The following is a 20,214-nucleotide window of genomic DNA, read 5'->3' as shown; positions in this document are numbered from 1 at the left end:
TTTTTGCTATGAATAATTTGGGGGAAAAACGAGGAAAAAGGCAGTATTGACAAAGTTGAAGCCCCATTAAAATATATCAGTGTATTTAATTTCTCTAAGTATAGAAATTACAGATTCTGTAAAATGTCTCATTTTGTCTTTAATACGCGGCTTTCGGCTTAACCACTAGCAGGCTTTGATAGCACATTTATGATACTACATTTGTAACAAAGGTGTCAAAATCTGAACATTGATGATTTTTACGATATGTATAAGCAAATCGAATTTGGCCTTGTAAATCAGCTATGGCACGATTTAGGGGGAATTAAGTGTAAGGTTTTTCAGGGCTCATTCACATTCACGCCCTCTATTGAATTCCTTAACATTTTAGAGTTTTAAAATCTATTTCTTTTGTTTTTCATTGTATTATGAGGAATATTATGAGAAATGAAAATATTAAAGCATCTTGACTTTGTTATATTAGGGTTTGAAAATCTATTTCTTTTGTTTTTCATTGTATTATGATTATGAGAATTGAAAATAAGCATCTAGAAAAAAAATATTCGTATGTTTGACTTTGTTTTATTAGGGTTTGTAAAGCTATTTCTTTTGTTTTTCATTGTATTATGAGGTAAATTATGAGAATTGAAAATAAGCATCTAGAAAAAAGTTTGACTTTGTTTTATTAGGATTTTTGGGATTCTTTTTAAAACAAATATAATTGTTTTCTATTGTATTATGAGGAAAAGTATGATAATTTGGATTTACAAAACCTAGTCAAACATAAGAATAACCTTTTTGAGATGCTTATTTTCAATTCTCACAATTTTCCTCGTATTATAATGAAAATCTGTTTCTTTTGTTTTCATTGTATAAAGAAGAAAATTATGAGAATTGAAAATAAGCATCTAGAAAATAAAAACTATTCTTATGTTTGACTTTGTTTTATTAGGATTTGTAAATAATTATATTTCTTTTGTTTTTTCATTGTATTATGACGAAATTTATGAGAATTAAAATAAGCTTCTAAAAGTGTCATTTTTTATGTTTGACATTGTTTTGTTAGGGTTTGTAAATCTATTTCTTTTGTTTTCATTGTAGTATGAGGACAAATATGAGAATTTAAAATAAGCATCTAGAAAACCAATTCTTATGTTTGACTTTTAAAGTTTGAAAGTCTATTTCTTTTGTTTTTCATTGTACTAGTATTAGACAAATTATGAGAATTGAAAATAAGCATCTAGAAAATAGCTATTCTTATGTTTGACTTTGCTTTATAAGGATTTGTAAATATACAGGGTGTCCCATAAAAATTTTTCCAAGTGCATATGGAAAGGTTTCTATACAAACACGATTTTCTTATAAACCATCATGCGCAGTTTCCACCTCGATACACCTGAGCACACATTTTCGTCCAAGAACTCTCAGGCAAGCAGTGAATTGTCTCCGCACAGCCTTTGGTTACACTACACGGTTGAAAGCATAGCAATGTAAGAGCTGTGGAGCTGCTAGCTGGTAATTTGTCCTCTGTGATTGTTTTTTGTCGAAACCTTTAAAAGTGTTCCCTTCATCCAATCAGAATTTTTTTTATATCAAACGAAAGCTAACACTTTCCCCTTAGAAACACTTTTCGTCATTCGGTCAACAGATAACGCAATTCAATGTTATAGCAAGGTGAATGTGGTAAATCTGTTTAAAACTACCTATCCAAGCACATTTTGTGACCAAAATGTAGATTTAAAAAAAGTCAAAACCTCAAGTGTTCCTTACAATATTTTTCAAATTTTATGTCATTAAATGAACAAGCACACTTATATTGTCCATATGCTAGCGTCATTAGAATGGCAATGGCCAATTCTCTTCAAATCTTGTACAAAAAGATACTAGTTTGGCCTGTTTTGTCATTCTGTTGTAAATTCAATGAACTATGACTTTGTTAAAAAGCGCTTACAAATTGATATCGATTACAATTTCTTGGAAATATTCCAAAAACTATCAATGTGTGTGATAATTTTTTAAGCCAGCTGAAATTCTTTAGGCAATAGTTCTTTATGCAAAATTTATATCAACATTAACGAAACCGAGTATCATCTTACATGCAAACTTTCATTTTCAATATCGTGCAGGTTTTCAAATTTGAACAAAACCTAATTAAATGTTTTGCAAGAAACAGATTGTTTAGAAAGAACAAAAAGGATTTCACCGAACAAAATATGAAGCCCATTGACAGTGTTAACCACAAGTGCGCATTGTGTTGAATGATCTTTCTTTCAAACTTGAAATGAAGTGAATTGACGCAAACGTTATGTAATCGCTCATTTCTTCGTAATCAGTCAACCGATTCCAATAAAATTAACATACGATACAGAATAAGATGGGCTACACGCTGATGTTTAGATTTTTGGATTCTGATGTCTTTTTCTCGACTTACGTTCAAATTCATTCACCTGGTAATTTTATTTATGGGACACCCTGTATTTCTTATGTTTGTCATTGTATTATGAGGAAACTATGAGAATTTAGATTTACAAACCCTAATAAAACAAAGTCAAACAAAAGAATGACTTTTTTCTATATGTTTATTTTCAAATTCTCACAACGTTTCTCATAATACAATGAAAAACAAAAGAAATGGATTTACAAACCCTAATAAAACAAACTAAAACATAAGCATAAAGGTGTTTTAAAGGAGCATAAAGGAAATCCTAGAACTACTGAGCCAAATTTTGTAGCAGGGACTACAAAATTTGCAACCCCCCTCTAATTTTCAATTATAAACGTCATAATACCTTTATATTTGGTACAATGTATAGGGCCCCTAATTATGTGTCTTCTCTACCCTGTAATACCAAAATAAGTACAAACATTCCCAACATATTGTCCCTATGTACAGGCAATAGGCAAAATTGATTTTCGGCTACAAATTCTATACAAATGCGATTTTCATCGAATTTTCTCCTCAATATAAAAGGAAAATATTATTTCAACCTAACCAAGTAAAATGTCAGTAGCTCTTGGAATAATTTTACAAGAGCGAAATGAAATTCATTGATTTTACTGTAGAAGCCAATGGTGGGCCTCCCCCTGGTCATCTTTGACGGCCGGTCCTACCCATAAGGTGCTGGGGTAAAACTTTTATCACTGAAATGAGCGCAAAGGATGGATCTACGATTAGCTTAGGTCGTTTGGGCGTAAACGCGTGCGTTTGTTTATGACGGATAAAAAATCTTTACAGGGATTCTAGGGTTAAAACAAACATCTGAAAAAGTTATTCTTATGTTTGACTTTGGAGTTGTAAATATATTTCTTTTGTTTTTCATTATATTATAAGAAAAATTATGAGAATTGAAAAAAAAAATAAAAGAGTTATTCTTATGTTTGACTTTGTTTTATTAGGGTTTGAAAATCTATTTCTTTTGTTTTTCATTGTATCATGAGAATCGAAAATAAGCATCTAGAAAAAGTTTTCCCTGTGTTTGCCTTTGTTTTATTATGGTTTGAAAATACATTCCTTTTGTTTTCAATTGTATTATGAGGAAATTTATGATATTTGAAAATAAGCATCTGAAGTTATTCGTATGTTTGACTTTGTTTTATAAGGGTTTGAAAAACATTTCTTTTGTTTTTTATTGTATTATGAGGAAAATTATAAGAATGGAAAATAAGCATCCAAAAAGTTATTCTTATAATTGACTTTGTTTTATTAGGGTTTGAAAATACATTTTTGTTTTTTCATTGTATTATGAGGAAAATGATTAGAATTAAAAAGAAACATCTAGACAAAAGTCTTTCTTATGTTTCTGTCTTATTAGGATTTGTTAACCTATATTTCACTGTATTATGAGGAAAATTATGAGAAGTGAAAATAACTCTAGTGTCTACACCCACGTTTCCAAGGTCAAAGAATGAGAGCAACGATAACAATCTTAGATCTTGTGTTTCAAAATGGCGGCCAAAATTTCAAAATGGTTGCCAAATATTCCAGATTTGCTGAAAAATTATTCGAGAAACGTGGGTCAAGTTGGATATTTGGCTGTGGCATCAATGTTGAACATCAAATGACTGTCGATATTTTGTTTGTTCAGAATGTTTAATAATAATAATAATAATAATAATAATAATAATAATAATAATAATAATAATAATAATAATACGACTCTTGTATAGCGCTTTACACCGAAGTCTCTTAGGGAGGACAGTTTTTATGGTCTACTTAGCTCAGCAATGCTTTGCTGTCTTCGATAATGGTTCATGTACGCTAGAGCGTTCGATAGGAACAAGCGAACAGTATACGAATTTGCTGATATCTATCGGAGCGTTCAGCAGAGCAGCAGGATTATAAACACGGTCGATGGTAAAACCAAAATCAATTTCCTTTGTGTTCAGTAAGTACATAACGACCCACTCATCAACTACTCAAGTGGTCATTAAATAAGCATGTCTCTAAGAGTCTGCGCTCAATAGAAAGTAAATAATATGTGTAAGTGGTGTAATTAGGTTTCAAGTGGTTGTTAATTCAAGCATGGTCGTAAAATTGATTCGATCGATATTTTGGTCAATGCTTTGTATCGGAGCAGTGTTGTCAATTGAGCGGAGCCTAAAAGAGTTTGCTACAGGCTTTAATGGGTTTGGGCTTTGATAAAAGCCAGGCACCTCTCCGATACAATGCGCTATCGGAGACAGCAAAGCATTGCTGAGCGCAGTAGACCATAAAGACTGTCCTCCCTTAGCGCTAAAAACATGAAAAACAAATAACGAACAATACCTACACAATACAACCTACATACATTATGTGCGTGTGATGTAAATAAATAAAGTAAACATGAGATAAATCAATTGTCACAAAATGCTAGAGTAAACAAATGTGTTTTCAAGGAAGATTTAAATTGTACACGAGTCTTAGAGTATTTTACATTATAAGGTAAATCGTTCCAAAGTTCAGGAGCAGCGACATAGAAATATCTCAGTCCATATGATGTAGTAGCAGCTGATGTAGAGACGTTTTAAGGATGAACGTAGATTTTGAGAAGGTTTGTATTCCTGAATCAAATCAGCAAGGTAGTCTGGAGCAAGTCCATGAAAACATTTATAAGTCGGCTCACCAGGCAGCCTTCAATGGAGTGTGCGTGAGAGTTGATAAGGCACTCATTGCAAAACAAGGTGTTTGAAAAATGACTGATATACTGCAGCTCTACGTATCTCATCTCCAGGAATCACCATTCCCCCAAATCAAAGTTCAGGTCTCAGAATCTTATATGTTTCAGATGGACATTTATGTTTTAAAAGACCATACATGACAATACATTAAAAAAGATTATTGTTATAGCCCCCTCCCGAAAATAGTGCATTGCATAATGTACTTGCTCATTAGCAATTTGTACAATGTTATTACATACTTGAATGGGGTTCTATATGATGGACTTTTTCATATTACATGTAAAGTTTATGGAGATGAAGATTATAGGAAGCTAGAAAGGGCACCACATCCTCATGTTAAAGGCCATTTTAGGCCATTAAAAAGAACCGAATACAATGATGTAACAAAATTCGCTTCAAATGTTACTTGAGCAAGACTAATATACTTCTGAAGAGGGGGCTATAACGAAAACAAAAAAATGTTCTATGCCTAAGCATGCCTTAGCATGCTTAGTAGCATGCAAAAACGTGTTCGTCTCAAGTTATTAAGTGTGCTTTGGTGACAGCAAAATATATTAATTCTATTTCTGTATTCGTGAATTCAATTATTATTATTATTATTATTATTATTATTATTATTATTATTATTATTATTATTATTATTATTATTATTTATTCTTTCTTTATTGAGGGTTATACTGTTTCAGTGACAAGCACTGCTTTTCAAGCAGGCCCTCATTGATACATGTTATATAGCAACAAAATATATTACGATACACAATATTTACAAAGTATCATACAGTATTTACAACGTATTTACAATATATTACAAATAAGTATAATGGTACCATCAACTACAAGATAATTATAAATACCATGATTCAAAATACAGAAATACAATAATTATATTTATATACAAAATCAAGCAAGTAAATGAATAAAATATAGAAAAAGACAGGCCTAAATTTCTTTAATTTTTGATTGAAATTGGCCTAAAGTCATATTTTGCATCTGAGCTCTTACTGTCGGTGGCAAAGAATTCCATGCATAGGCTGCCCTGACATGAAAAGTACGTTGACCTGAATTTGATTTAAATTTTGGTACAATCAATGTATTAGAAGTATGATTTCTAGTTATATGATTATGGTTATCATGAACAAAATCAAATTGAGAAGATAAGTACGATGGATATTCATTCTTTAAACATTTGAAAACAGTCATTAATAGAGTATTATGCCATCTTTGATCAAGTTTAACCCACTGCAATGTATTCATTAAATCATTAGTTGGTGTCCTTATATCTGCTGAGAGAATTATTCTAGCTAGATTATTATGAAGTACCTGAAGCCTATTATGGTACTCTACACTAAAATTTGACCAGACCATGCTTCCATAATCAAAGTGGGGAATAACAAGAGCATTGGATAACATTACAGTGGTTTTGTATGGAAGGAAATATTTTATACGTTTTATTATGCCAGTTCTTTTGGAAATAGTTTTACTAACATTATCGACATGAGCTGACCAAGACAGCTTGCTATCAAATTTCACACCTAGATATTTAAACTCATCTACTCTTTCAATATCATTGTTGTTATATATTAAATGTACATTGTTGAACTTTTCAAGCATTTTGTTTGTACCAAAGATCATAAACTTAGTCTTTTCAACATTTAAAGTGAGTTTGTTTACTTTGAACCATTCAGCTACCCTACTTAGACATGACTCCATTTGAATTTTAAGATCAGATTCATTTTTAGCTTTACACATTAAAGAGGTATCATCTGCATACATTACAGTTTTACATTCAGACACAGCATTAGGTAAACAGTTAACAAAAATTATAAACAGTAAAGGACCTAAAATTGAGCCCTGAGGAATACCAATATCAATTGGCCTAAAGTCAGAAAAAGTTGAGTTAACATTAACAGTTTGTTCTCTGTTGTTTAAGTATGATTTAAACCATAATAATTCATCCCCACATACCCCATATTGTTTAAGTTTTCTAATCAGAATATCATGATTTACAGTATCAAATGCTTTCTTTAAGTCTATAAATAAAACGCCTGTAGCATAACCTGTATCCATATTCTTTAAAATGTAATCTTGAACATCTAGAAGGGTTGTTGTTGTGGAATGATTTGGACGAAATCCTGATTGAGCATTTGATAATAGTCCTACATTACTCATATATTCATATAATTGATCATGAACAGCTCTTTCAATGATCTTTGATACAAGTGGTAATACAGAGATAGGTCTATAGTTACTAACATTAGTTTTATCACCCGATTTAAATATTGGAGTTACTTTAGCCTTCTTCCATGCATCAGGAAAAGTAGACCAATTCAAAGACAGGTTGCAAATATGAACAAGGCATTTTGAGATGAAAGGCGCAGCCAACTTTAATAACCTTACATTGAATGGATCTAATCCTGATGATTTGCAATTTTGCATTTTACTTATTTGTTTAAGAACAAATTCATTAGATATTGCTCTAAAACTAAATTTGTTTACACTATCATTTTGATGAGAACATACAGTATTACAAGTGCATACATAATTATCATTGTTATTATTAAATTTGCTCCCAAGTTCATTACCTATAGAAGTGAAAAACTCATTGAACTCATTTGCCATATCCTTTTTATTACCTGAGTAATTACCATTCTTTTTAACAACTGCTGTAGGTATACTTGATGTTTTGTTTGGTATAATTTTCTTAATTGCTTTCCAAAGATTTTTACTATTATTTATGTTGTTATTTATAGCCTCGTTACAATAACTCTTTTTCAGTGAATATTTCATATTGTTTACTTTATTTCTAAGAGACTTTGCTTTACTCCAATCTTCAGCATTATTTGTCTTATGTGCTTTTGAAAAATAGTAGTCCCTATCTTTACTTAGTCTCAAAATTCACTGTTCACCCATTCAGGTAAACAACCTTTAACTTTCTTTTCCTTAAATGGTGCATGCTTGTCACAGGCAGCATTGAATGAAGACTGCCATTCATTAAGTGCTTCATTGACATCATTTATATTACATATTCTACCCCAATCAATATTTTTGATTGTATCAATGTAATCTACTTCATTGAAGTTTTTGAAACACCTGGATCTTACAATTTTTGGTGGAAGTTTCAACTTATTACATTTTCTTACAGCATATATTAATGAATGATCACTAAGACCTAAACTATGAACACCAGATGAGATTATAAGTTCTGGTTTTGATACAAATATTAAGTCAATTTTTGTTTTACTAGTTTCGGTTATTCTTGTATAATCTGTTATAATTTGTTTCATATTAGAATTGTTTGCCAACCTTGTCACTTTTCTTAAATTACCAATTTTAACCTGATCTAAATTAAAGTCTCCTAAATATATACATCATCATATAAATCGTTACATTTCTTAAATATATCATCAAGATTATCAAGAAAATCAACAGTACAGTCTGGTGGGCGATAAATACTGCCAACTAAAATAGGCTTTGTATTGGTTAAATTAAGTTCAATAAAAATACCTTCAATATCATTATCATATAAATCCTCATTTTGTTTTGACAAAATACTGTTTTTAATATAACATAAAACTCCACCCCGTATTTTACCATTTTGTCTATAAAGTCTATAAGTATTGTAACCATCTATTTCTACTTCTGAGTCATCAACATCCTTATCTAACCAAGTCTCATTAATACATAACACATCAATAGCATTGTCATTCAAAAGGAAGTTAACCTCATCAACTTTGTGGATTAAACCCTGGATATTTAAATGAGCTATTTTAAGACCCTTCCTAATCTTACACTTTAAATCAATAAAACCCTCATTAAGAGGAAGTTCGTCATTAGCAAGTTTGTGAAAACAATTCTTACAATACCAATAATTATTTTGCTTAACATCATTGTCATCAACACATCTAAAGTGAAAATCAAGTGTACAATTATTACAAGTTACATAAAGATCATTTTGTAAGATTTTTCTTACACACTCACCACAAAAATAATTTTCAGTTTTCTTACAAATTTTGGCATTCTCTACAGTTTTTAAAGTTACAGTTCTTTTTTTACTTTTATCACTCACAGTTTCTTTATTAGTTCTTTCCTTTACCTGCTCCTCCAATGAGATGTTACAACACAAAAATCCTGGTGAAATACACTACTGAGACAAGACAAATAGTTCTCTTGAAGAAGTTGTGTTCCTAATCGTGATAAATGTAATCCGTCAGACTTTGCAATATGATGATCCAAAGTGATATTCATATTGTCTATGAAATTCAAGTTCTTGGTATAACACATGTCATAAAGTCTCGCGTTAAATTCCTTTATCCACGCACAATGTCGTTTGTTCCTTTGGATAGTCAAGCTTTTAATCAGGTGTAACGAAAATATTTATACCATTTCTGAAAATTATACTTGGCAAACATGTCACTTATTGATTGGTCAAGGTCGTCATGGTAATTTCTTTGTTTCAATCAGCGAAGATAAGGCCAATTGTGTAAAATAGTCCTAAAACAGCTTCAGCTTGGGCTACTTTCGTGACTTTGTATAGCAAAAGTGTCTGAATTGAGTTGAATCATGAACCATCTTGGCAAGATGGGTAATTTTAGACAATAGGGCATTTGAAGTGGTATTAAATTGTAAATAAATATCATGAACATCTTAAAAAAGTAACCAACCCCCTTAAATAATGGCCATTATTCAAAAACAGGCGATTATATTAAAAATCTGTAAAATGCATTAGTTCTGCACATTTTGACACCTCATTTGTAGCAATTGATTAAATATTGACGTCACAGCGTACATTTAAATCAATATAACCCAAGATTTGAAAGTTGCAGTAAATTCTATTGATTTGTATTCAGTATAATGGAAGGAAATCTGTGTAATGATATCTGAATGTTTTTGTATTATTGTAAGTGCATCTTTCAAATCTGGATCTCACTACATTAACTTGACCGGCGTTTTCTTGTTTTCTGGGCTATCGTATCAAATGAGGTGTCAAAATGCGCAGAAGTAAATTCTGCTTCCAACGCATTTTACAGATTTATAATTCAATAGCTCATTTTGAATAATGGCCATTATTTAAGGGTGACATGTACCATAAAATTTCTATATCGTGAATTTCAAAAAGTCAATATTATAGGATATCAGAAGGACATTCCTCGTATTCAGAATGCACTTTGGTGTGTCTGATATGCTCTCAAGTCCCACAAAAATACTGAGCAAACGTCGCTATCCGAGCCCTTAACTCTTTTATCCATTTTGCGTTTTGCACTTCCGTTTTCGGGGATCCATGGCAGTTGTTGCAAATTAATATGTTTTACACTTGAACCATACAAAGTAAACTATTCAAGAATAATACGTTTTCAAGTTACAGGTCAGCGAATCCCGTCAAGAGTTTTAATGTAATCCCATCATGCAACTGCGGGGAAGTAAAAAAATCGTACTTAGGCATATCTATTGCAAAAACAAGTTTATCTCCATTCGAAGAGTATATTAACTATTACATTACCTAGTGTGCGACCTTGACACGTAAATTTGGAAGGGACAACAAAATGTTAGGGCCATGGAAATTGGTTATTTGCATAATAAATACAATATTGATATGTCATGCTCAAATTCTAAGCTCGATCGTACGGTGAAATTGATCTTTTTTTTTCCATTTTTAGTCCAAGTATTTCTCATCAAGTTGATATACATGAGTTGTGATATCACAATTTACTAATACATAATAAAGAAGCGGCCTGATTTTATCCATAGGTGTAAAAACCATTAAATTTGTAATACTTGATTCAGCGTTTTTTCTGATAACAAAAACAGTATACGTTCTGTGCATTGAGAGTGTTGACAGTCCATTCTCTCAAAGCTGGCAATATTCATATCATAACATCACTGTAGTTTCTAGGTCAAATCTGTCTCGTTCGAAGGAACTCACCACTTACAGTTGGTTTCTGCGGAATATCAATTTTAAACGACTTATTTTTTCAAAAAAGGAGTCATTTTCATTGTCCTCATAATATAAGCTTGCCAATGATATGATGTTGTCCGAGCAATATATATGCTTTTTAACGTAATCATGTGAGCCATTGCAACAACAAGAATGGGTCCAAACCAACTATTACTAAAATATAAACTATTTTTCAGTTTAGAAAGACTTTCCCAATCTGTGGTCATATTGATGTATACCTACATGTATAATCTTTTCCAACTCCAGTCGTGACACTTTGTTAAATTTCTTTGGACCTTTGGATGTATTGTAAAAGGTATTAATAGTATTAGCATTTTTCTTTTTTAGGAATTTTTTGTTATCTCATCTTGTGATAGAGGATACACAGATAGAATATTTTGTTTAGTTGCGCTGGCATCCACTACTCAAGTAAAATGAATTAATAATAGGCTATTTTGTTTTTTAAAACATTTATGGTAACATTTAGGATAAAAGCCTTTTGGTCGCTTCATCAAATGAATTTAACTGATGAATGTACTAATTACCTGTTGTTATTTTCAGTGTAGGTGTATTATTTTGTTTCTTGAATTGGACCAAGTCAACAGGGTCAAGGACAACAACTTTTTGACCCAAATGTTGCAAATATGTTAAAATAAGATTTGCAAACGGAATGAAAAATACAAAGAATACTGTCACCGCGATGTATTGTGGGATCAAATTGAATGATTCCCGGATCAAGATTTTCGTGAAGTGATAACACACAAGGAAGTTGAACGATAATAATAATTATTACGAATCCATATCATACCAGGATTCAAACATTAGTTTATATGCCAAAACCTACAAGCAACAGCTAATATTTTAGATACAGCTGAAATTAAGTTTCACTCCACAACTATTATTCTTAAGGATATTCGGTACAAAGAAGCTTAAGGTAAAGTATCTATTTTCTGATTATTTTGTTAATTCAAAAGCTGAGTTTACTGCTTCTGTCACCGCAACGGCCTTTTTCATCCGATACATGTACATGGCAGCAGATTATCAACTGGTTAGCATAGCATGGTTATGGTACTCGCTTCTGATGCATGAGATCCGGGTTCAATGAGTCGACGGTGGCCACCTGCTGAGATACTAACTTAGAAGAAAATAGGAAATTAACGTTTGCTAAAGTCAGGCTTCTGCTCTCCCTATGATTCATTTTGTGTAAATTGGGTAAATGAAAGGCCACTAAAGTACCGTCCTTCGGAGAGTACGTTAAGCAAAGATTTTCAGCCATATCGAGCCCTTGTATAGATCATCATATAACACGTGTACATCTTGTAGTTTCGAAAAGAGTAAGGTGTTAACATCTGCCTATCTTAATCTGTGGTTATATTGGATGGATACCTATTATCTGTTCCAGTTCCAGGAGTCCTTAAAGGGAGTTGTTATCAAAATGAGAAAATCGTGACCTACCCTCTCTGTGCTGTTTTGCCAGACATGGCAGTGAATCACCTTGTTATGTTATGTTATGCGTCGTTACACTCGATTGGCAGTGGTCACTAAATCTTTCGCGATCAGAGAGGGGCGGTCTTCAATAATTAATGACCGTGGTGATCAGGGGGGCTGTGCCCTAACTTGACTTATATCATATCACGAGGGCTCTACGGTCACTAAATATTTTGCGATCAGAGGAACCCGGTCACACCCTATTGAAGAAAGCCGAACAGCTTGCCTCGCAATGTAGCCATATAAAAATATTGAGAGGCAAGCTGTTAGAAAGATAATGATCTTGGGTTCAGTGGGGATGTGGCTTGATTTCCAGATTCTGTCAAGTTTCCAGACGGCATCCCATGCAAGAGTCCTGGTTCTGTCGCTAGAGGCCATCATGGATCCAAGGTAACGGAAATCTTCAACTAGCTTGATTTCGTCACCATCCAAATTCAGACAATTTTTGCATGAGGTTGATGTAATGACCTCTGTCTCTCCAGTGTTGATGAGTAGGCCGACTTCCTTCGCTGTTTCACTGTGGGCTTGTACCTGCAGCTGAGCTTCTTCCTTGCTACCAGATAACATGGCAATGTCAACTGCAAAGTCAAGATCATTCAAAACTTTGGCAGGCTCCCTCTAGATCTTCTTGGGTGAGCTACAAAGCCATGTATTTCTTCAGCTTTCTTCAATACGGTGTCGATGATAATAACAAGAGAAATGGGGCCAGTACATCTCCCTGAAGTACTCCTGTGGTAACATCAAATTCCACAGTGATCTTCTCACAAGTTCCATTCTCTGGCACCACGCCTGCATTTCTGTGATCAGTGTGTCAACTTCCACTGTGTTGTAGGCTCTGCATGTCCTTGTTGAGTTAAGCCATTTGCCACATATCAGGGTGTGGTCGAAACCAACAGAAGCAACAGAAACAATTCACGCTCGTTGATTAAGATGTTAACAATGATTAAAGATGATAATTTCAACACCCGTATCACTTCTACACCAAAGAGTGTGGACCTCTCAGAACACCGCCGCAATGTTAAATATGTTCCATCAACACCTACACCTAGTGGTGTTAAATTTACACCACAGTGGTGTTGAATATAGGAATTTCAGGCAAAAGGATCAAATCAACACCCAGCGGTGTTGAATAAGAAATTAACAAACTCTACATGTGTCTCTATTTCCACATTGCTGGTAATAAATATCAAACAGTCATAATTAGCGGTCATTTCCAATCATCCCCAAGTCAACGAGGTTCCAGAAATGTCCTCTCATTGTTAATTGTTGGTTATACATACCAAGACAAAATACTATGTTTTGTAACTCACCACTTGAATAAGATTTAGCCAAAGCAAACAAAGACTAGAACTATTTAAGAATTCTATAAACATAGGTAGAAGCTTATTATCCTCTTTAACAATAGGATTATTGATTGGTTTAAAAGGTGTATCAAAATGAGATACACGTAGCACCAATTTATTTATTGATTTATTGATTGCTTGATTGATTGATTGACTGATTGATTGATTGATTGATTGATTGATTGATTGATTGATTGATTGATTGATTGGTTGATTGATTGATTGATTGATTGATTGATTGATTGATTGATTGATTGATTAATTAATTGATTCGTTCATTCATTGATTCATTCATTGATTGATTGATTTACAGAGCCAAAACACGACAATGAGCGAAGGGTACGTCATTTACTTACCGATCGGGTTGATAGTCTTCTTTATAGCAATCATCGTCAAATGTTGCATATATGGATGCGGAGGCCAACGTCAGGGTCCTAGTAGACCACAGCCGTCAAGAATACGTAAGTATAGTTAGGGGTTCATTCATATATTTTCATGACTAAACGGTTGTTTATGCCCGAGGGGCCGCTTGCATTTTGTGATTCTTATTTCATCAAAATAATAACAAAAAATCACATTATTAACATTAACATTATTAAACATTATTAAACTGGGTTTCAGAGCAGAACGGCAGTCCCTTGCTCAGATTGATGCGAGCGCTCTGTTAATGAGCGACAATGTTAATGTCACAATCCGCTCACAATCCTCCTCGAGCCACTTCCGGTCCTGCCGGGACTCGAACCCTCGTAAGGCGCGTCCGCGCGTCTTACTTCCTGGACTCACTGTCTGTACACACGGAGATTTTTTACATTACGTTAGGTAAGTATATCATAGAACCTCAAAATATTATTAAATAAAATTTACCTCAGAACTATATTGTTATAAGTAAACTTTTAATGAAATTAATTAAAACTTTTCATAATTTTGTAATTACATAGTTCTGAGGAAAATGTTACTTAGTTATTATGAGGTTCTATACTTACATAACGTTATGTAAAAATTGCTCTGGGTGTATTAATTTTTTGGATATCGAACTTGACCTGCTTCTGTACCTAGTATTTTTTTTGTCCCATTCTTTACATGTCATCTTGTGCGTTACTTGTTTTCTCACATCAATTTGGCATACCTTATTCTTTCTGTAGTATGCGGTGGCGATGGAAACATTCAAATTTAGGGGAATTACCATATTTTGTGCCGTTTTATTGCGACATTTGCATGCGAAATTTTTCAAATTCAGACTGTTTTAGTCCCAAAAAAAGGTGAATTTGATAATTGATAGGCTAGCGCGCGAAGCCCAAAACACATTTTTTATTCTATTAGGATTTTTAGGGTGGACGTCCCCTATGACATTTTTTGAGGGAGTCGTGTCTCCTCCACAACCCCCTTCCGCCTATGGATGTCTGTTTAAGAGCAAGCGCATCCAAACATTTCTGATATGTAATGTAATAAAATGAGAGTCCCTACGAGACTAATAAAACCGCTTCATCGTTTTATTCTCATTTTGACAGACTCCGTATACTTACCGCGGGATGACAACACACGAACAGTTCAACCCAACCAAAGGAATGCTGCACAACAGCCGCAGTCCTTTCCAGCACCAGTTCAGTATCCCCCGCCGTCGTATCCGCCACCGTATGATTCAGCAGTAGGCGAACCGAATAAGGGTTTTAGTGCTGAAGAAGTGGAGAAACAGTCCAGAGTCACCCTACCCGCAACGAACAATTACACGATACCGCCACACACCGTCAACATCCCTATATCTTCGTGTTAAAAATTGCCGTGGTAGTACGATAAATCCTCACGTTTTTCAACATATACGCATGGTGATTTTGTTCGAGATATGCCGTGCGACTCAGGCTATGCATACAATTTGAGATTTTGAGAGCCGGCCACACTGTTTCTATTCTATGTTTTACGATTTTCGCATGATCAGTATATGGCTGGCCGTAACCGCCACAACGTGGAGCTGCTACGCGTAGCTTACTTTTCGCTTCGCGGAGCTAAATTGACCAATCATGTTAGATCTTTTCATTACGCGGAGCCAGTTGATGCATCATCGTTCCAGAGAGAGAAAACTCTTGCCAAAATTAATGTTTACTATGTGGATTTTAAATGAATCGAATGTAAATAAACCACCAACAGTTGTACAGGATCAATACCAGTGTTTGATTAGTGTATAGTCAATGTTACCTTGCATGCATGTGCCATGTGTGTGGCGTGTTTGTTTGTTTGTCTACTGTGTCAGGCCAGGATCACTGACACCCACGGTACTGATACTGCCATACTATCACGGTGATCATATTGTTGAATGTTGTTGACCAACACTCAATGAAAACAGCTCAACTATGTTACATCAGATCTTCTCTGGTTAAATACACACTGCACTTGTGTCTGTTTTACCTGTGCAATGAACAATGAGCTGGTATTATAGTTTCAGTTGGGTGAATGATTATAAAGCGAACGCAAGGTAACAATACTGTCTGGGCTTTTGTTTACGAAATGAGACAATAGTCTGCTTATTGTTAACCAGCGTTCTTGAAAATGAGAAACATAATGGTTTGCAGACTTAACACGGTTTAGAAATAATTTGTTCATATTTTTTGGTGTTATCTGTCGTTTACATATCCTTCCTAAAACACAAAAGTACCAATATTTCCAAACACCTAAATTAGCTAAAAATTTAGGAAATGTTACAAAACTATATTTTCTAGAATTTCAGAGAATATTTTAAATATTGACTGGTTATTTTTTACACAGTGACGTCATATAGGCAATGGCATAATACTTCTAACATACACTAGGTCACGCGTCAATGGTGAGCGCACTGAGTATAGTGTATAGGAAAACGGGCAGTACAGTATGTATGGCCTACTACTAGTATATAAAGTAAATCCGAACTGGTTTGCTGAAGGTCGAATTCCGCAGGCCACGCCGCGCAAGATGTACAAATCAGCTCCCGGCGATACACTGCAGATCGCAGAATTGTGTGCATGGTTTACCACCACTCTGCCTAGCTATATAGTTGTGTACAATACTGTATGAGTTTCTTGTGAGTGCATGTCCATCTTAATAATAAGTCGGTTCGTACTTTTCATAAATTACTTTTTGAATCATAACTATCGTGACCGAGGATATCTTGCAACTACGTGAAGCTCGTCTGGCAAATTCTTAATGACTAAATTCGCTTCACGTAATGAGTAAGTCGTACTTGATTGGTCAGTTTTACCTCCGAGTAATGAAAACTCTAACATGATTGGTCAATTTGGCTCCACGGAACAAAAAGTCAGCTACGCGTAGCAGCTCCACGTTGTGGCGGTTGCGGCCTACCATATCAGTATCCCATATGATATTTCTATTGTAAGAAAATTTTATTTGTTGTCACGTAAATCACAGGTTTCGTTTAAATGTACTAACTGGAAATTAAATGTACTAATTAGTGAGGACCGGTATTTTGCTGTGGATATGTTTAACTGCAATTTGCGGGTAAAAATTTGAAATCCTGAGTAAAAATTGTAATCATATTCAACTCTTTGAGAAAAAATTTATATAAAAGAATGCATGTAAAATCCAGCTGCAATACAATGTGCATTATTGACACACTATCACGCTCTTTATCTTCGTCAATAATAGAATAATCGATTTCAATCGAATTGAATGCATGAGTTTGTAGTTGACTACTGAGCGACCTAAGCGATCGATTGCTAGCCAATCAGATAGAACTCCTTTTCTTGCGTTCAGTGAAATACCACTCGCCTGTCGCTCACTACCACTCGCCCGTCGCTCACCAACGGAGTATTAAATTTATATTTATCGTATAGGACGTCGACGGTGTGCGCCATGGCTACCTCCGAATGTATCGGGCCCGTTAGCAGCCGACAGTAGTAGAAATGAAAGTAAGCAGATGATGTTGTTATGACGAATCTCAATACGTCCGTTTGCACAAACTATAGGCCTTGCGGTTCTTGAGTTATTTAAAGACCAAATATATCAAAACGAAAATTTTGGACGTTTTTCCCCTCCTGAAAAAAATCATGCACATGTGACGGATGCTGACGCCCTTATATCAAGTCTTGGGATATCCTTTATAGAACCAATGCCATTCCTCTTCTGTGTCAGCTTTATTTGTCTCCATATTGTTTTTTAAATTATCGTCATTAATCATTGCTATCATGGCTATAATAACACCGGGCCTTTGGACTACCATTCATCATATGTACTTTATCATAATATTTAGAATGTGATAATATTAGAAATGATAAATTGATAAAACAAAATTACCGTTTTTGTTTTTGTTTAGATGTGTCTATACCAGTGGCAAGTGATATGAATCCGTCCGTCGAGTCGCCTATCATTACATCAGTAGACCAGCAGCCATCTCATCCGCCTCCGTCATACGAAGATACCATAAAGACGGTGTCTCCTTGAATAAATTAGAGTTGTTAGTGTACCCCATGTGTACTATAAGCAGAGATCAGTATATACAGATACACACACTGACCAAAACAGTTAGCAACCTGGACAACCGATTCTTTTGTTATGCAAGGCTCACTCAGTCATTTAATGAGGCAATACAAACGATCGAATTTGGTGTTGAAATGAGCTAAATTTTGAGTTACACCTTTTCAATGTAAAATTACTTTTCTCCGCCAAATGAAAAGCAATCATTTTCATTTTTTCAGTAAATGTCAGGAAAAACTGTAGTGCTTGATACTGTATTTTTTGCAGATCCTAGTGTTAAACTTAGGCGTGAAATTCAGTCATTTAGTGTAAGATTTTCGATTATGATAGGCTTAAACTCTGCCCGCGAGCCTTTTTTTTTTGGATCAACCTTTTAGCTTTTCAAAGTAATATAGTTCGCTAATGAAGGAGTTTTCCTAACTTTCTAACGCACATCACCGTGAGCGATATATCATAGTTTTGTCAGAATTTCCGTTTTGATTTCACCAGTTTTTACTGCCGGCTGAATAATGTTCAAAATCAACGCGTGAAATATACTAGCATTGTGGATCGATATCCCTGGGTTTAATAGAGGTTATCCACTTTCACTCATGTGTGACTTCTAACAAAAGGCACTGGTTCCCGTAGTATTCCTCATTCAAACTAATTCAATGCACGACCTCGGAGTTACCTGCATGACTTTGGCGGGCTATTTTGAAACAGTCATGGTTGCACATGCAGGTACTTCTTTAGAATGTCCTAAACAAGGTATAGAAGTCGTTGATAGGATATGCAGCTTATAGAACATGGGTAACCTCTATTATGTAGACCGGCATGGCTACAGTGTTGCCAGAACTTAAATATAGCAAAGAAATTCCCAGGCCTATAGCGCTCCTACTGATCATGTTAAGCACGATGAGGATTTTTCATCACCTGAATGGTTAATTATTTGATTTCATCATCACCGTGATCATCGGACCAATGTGTTGAAATTTGCTTCTCCTCACAACAACTTTGCCCAACAATCTTACATGCAATTGGGCAATATTTTAAACAAAACTTTCATTTACAAAACATAAATATTACGCTGTATGTTTTATGATCAAGCAAACTGTTTGGAACACACTTCCAAATAACCTTCGTAACGCCCCCAGACTTTCGTTATTTAAACGCCAGCTTAAAACCAATCTTTGTAAATTGATTGTTTTTATGTTTGATGGTAAATTTCGTGGTTTACGCGCTTTGAGTTCCTCATCGGAAGAGATTGTGCATTATAAGAACCATTCATTATCGAAACAGGTTTTTGTTTTTAAACAAAAACCTGTTCAAGCAATTATTTAAAATTGCGTGCCTAAAAACAGAATAACTTGGATGTTAATTCTTGACGTAGTGTTTCAATTGTCATGAAGGTGACTGGGTATGGTGCCTTTTGTTTGTGTTTGTTTGAAACTGCTTTTGGAAACCCACCGAAAGTCATAGGTCCTAATGAAGCAGCCAAAACAATACCAGGTTAAACATGAAGTTTATAAAAACCTATAACCTATAAAGGAAAAAAAAACCATTTGTGGCAACAATGAGCCTTGCATTGAAAGTCATGGTTAAAGTGTGTTGAGTACCACCCCAAAGTTTCCCTACATACACCTCCACTACCCACCTCACATACCTCTGCACCCACCCCACCCCATAGGCCTACATGATATTACATACTGGTACATAATAATATTTATATAGCACGACTATAATTGCTATACATTTAGGCATAGCGCTAAATTATGACAAATAGGGTTATAGGCCTATACATGTCAAATTAAAAACAAACCCGAACACAAGTCTGAAGGGTGTAATGAAAATGCCAACACGCGATGGGGGAGTCGGGGG

The 20,214-nt window shown here is 34.3% G+C and overlaps 2 protein-coding genes across 2 annotated transcripts; one reads left to right on the top strand and one right to left on the bottom strand.

Annotated features, from left to right (window-relative positions):
- Nucleotides 1-11,821: 11,821 nt before the first annotated feature.
- Nucleotides 11,822-19,721, top strand: LOC140166160 (uncharacterized). Its single transcript, XM_072189552.1, has 5 exons — nucleotides 11,822-12,002; nucleotides 14,213-14,360; nucleotides 15,408-15,637; nucleotides 17,738-17,792; nucleotides 18,197-19,721. The coding sequence occupies exons 2-5, from the start codon at nucleotides 14,228-14,230 to the stop codon at nucleotides 18,322-18,324; spliced, it is 546 nt and encodes a 181-aa protein (XP_072045653.1). The 5' UTR covers nucleotides 11,822-12,002; nucleotides 14,213-14,227; the 3' UTR covers nucleotides 18,325-19,721.
- On the bottom strand, nucleotides 12,701-13,123 carry LOC140166791 (uncharacterized). The gene has a single exon (XM_072190282.1). The coding sequence runs from the start codon at nucleotides 13,121-13,123 to the stop codon at nucleotides 12,701-12,703; it is 423 nt and encodes a 140-aa protein (XP_072046383.1).
- Nucleotides 19,722-20,214: the final 493 nt, after the last annotated feature.

Source organism: Amphiura filiformis, chromosome 12 (genome assembly GCF_039555335.1).
Source record: "Amphiura filiformis chromosome 12, Afil_fr2py, whole genome shotgun sequence".
Classification (NCBI taxonomy): domain Eukaryota; kingdom Metazoa; phylum Echinodermata; class Ophiuroidea; order Amphilepidida; family Amphiuridae; genus Amphiura; species Amphiura filiformis.
Note: the sequence above shows the minus strand (reverse complement) of the source record. Positions and strands in the feature narration are given on the sequence as shown.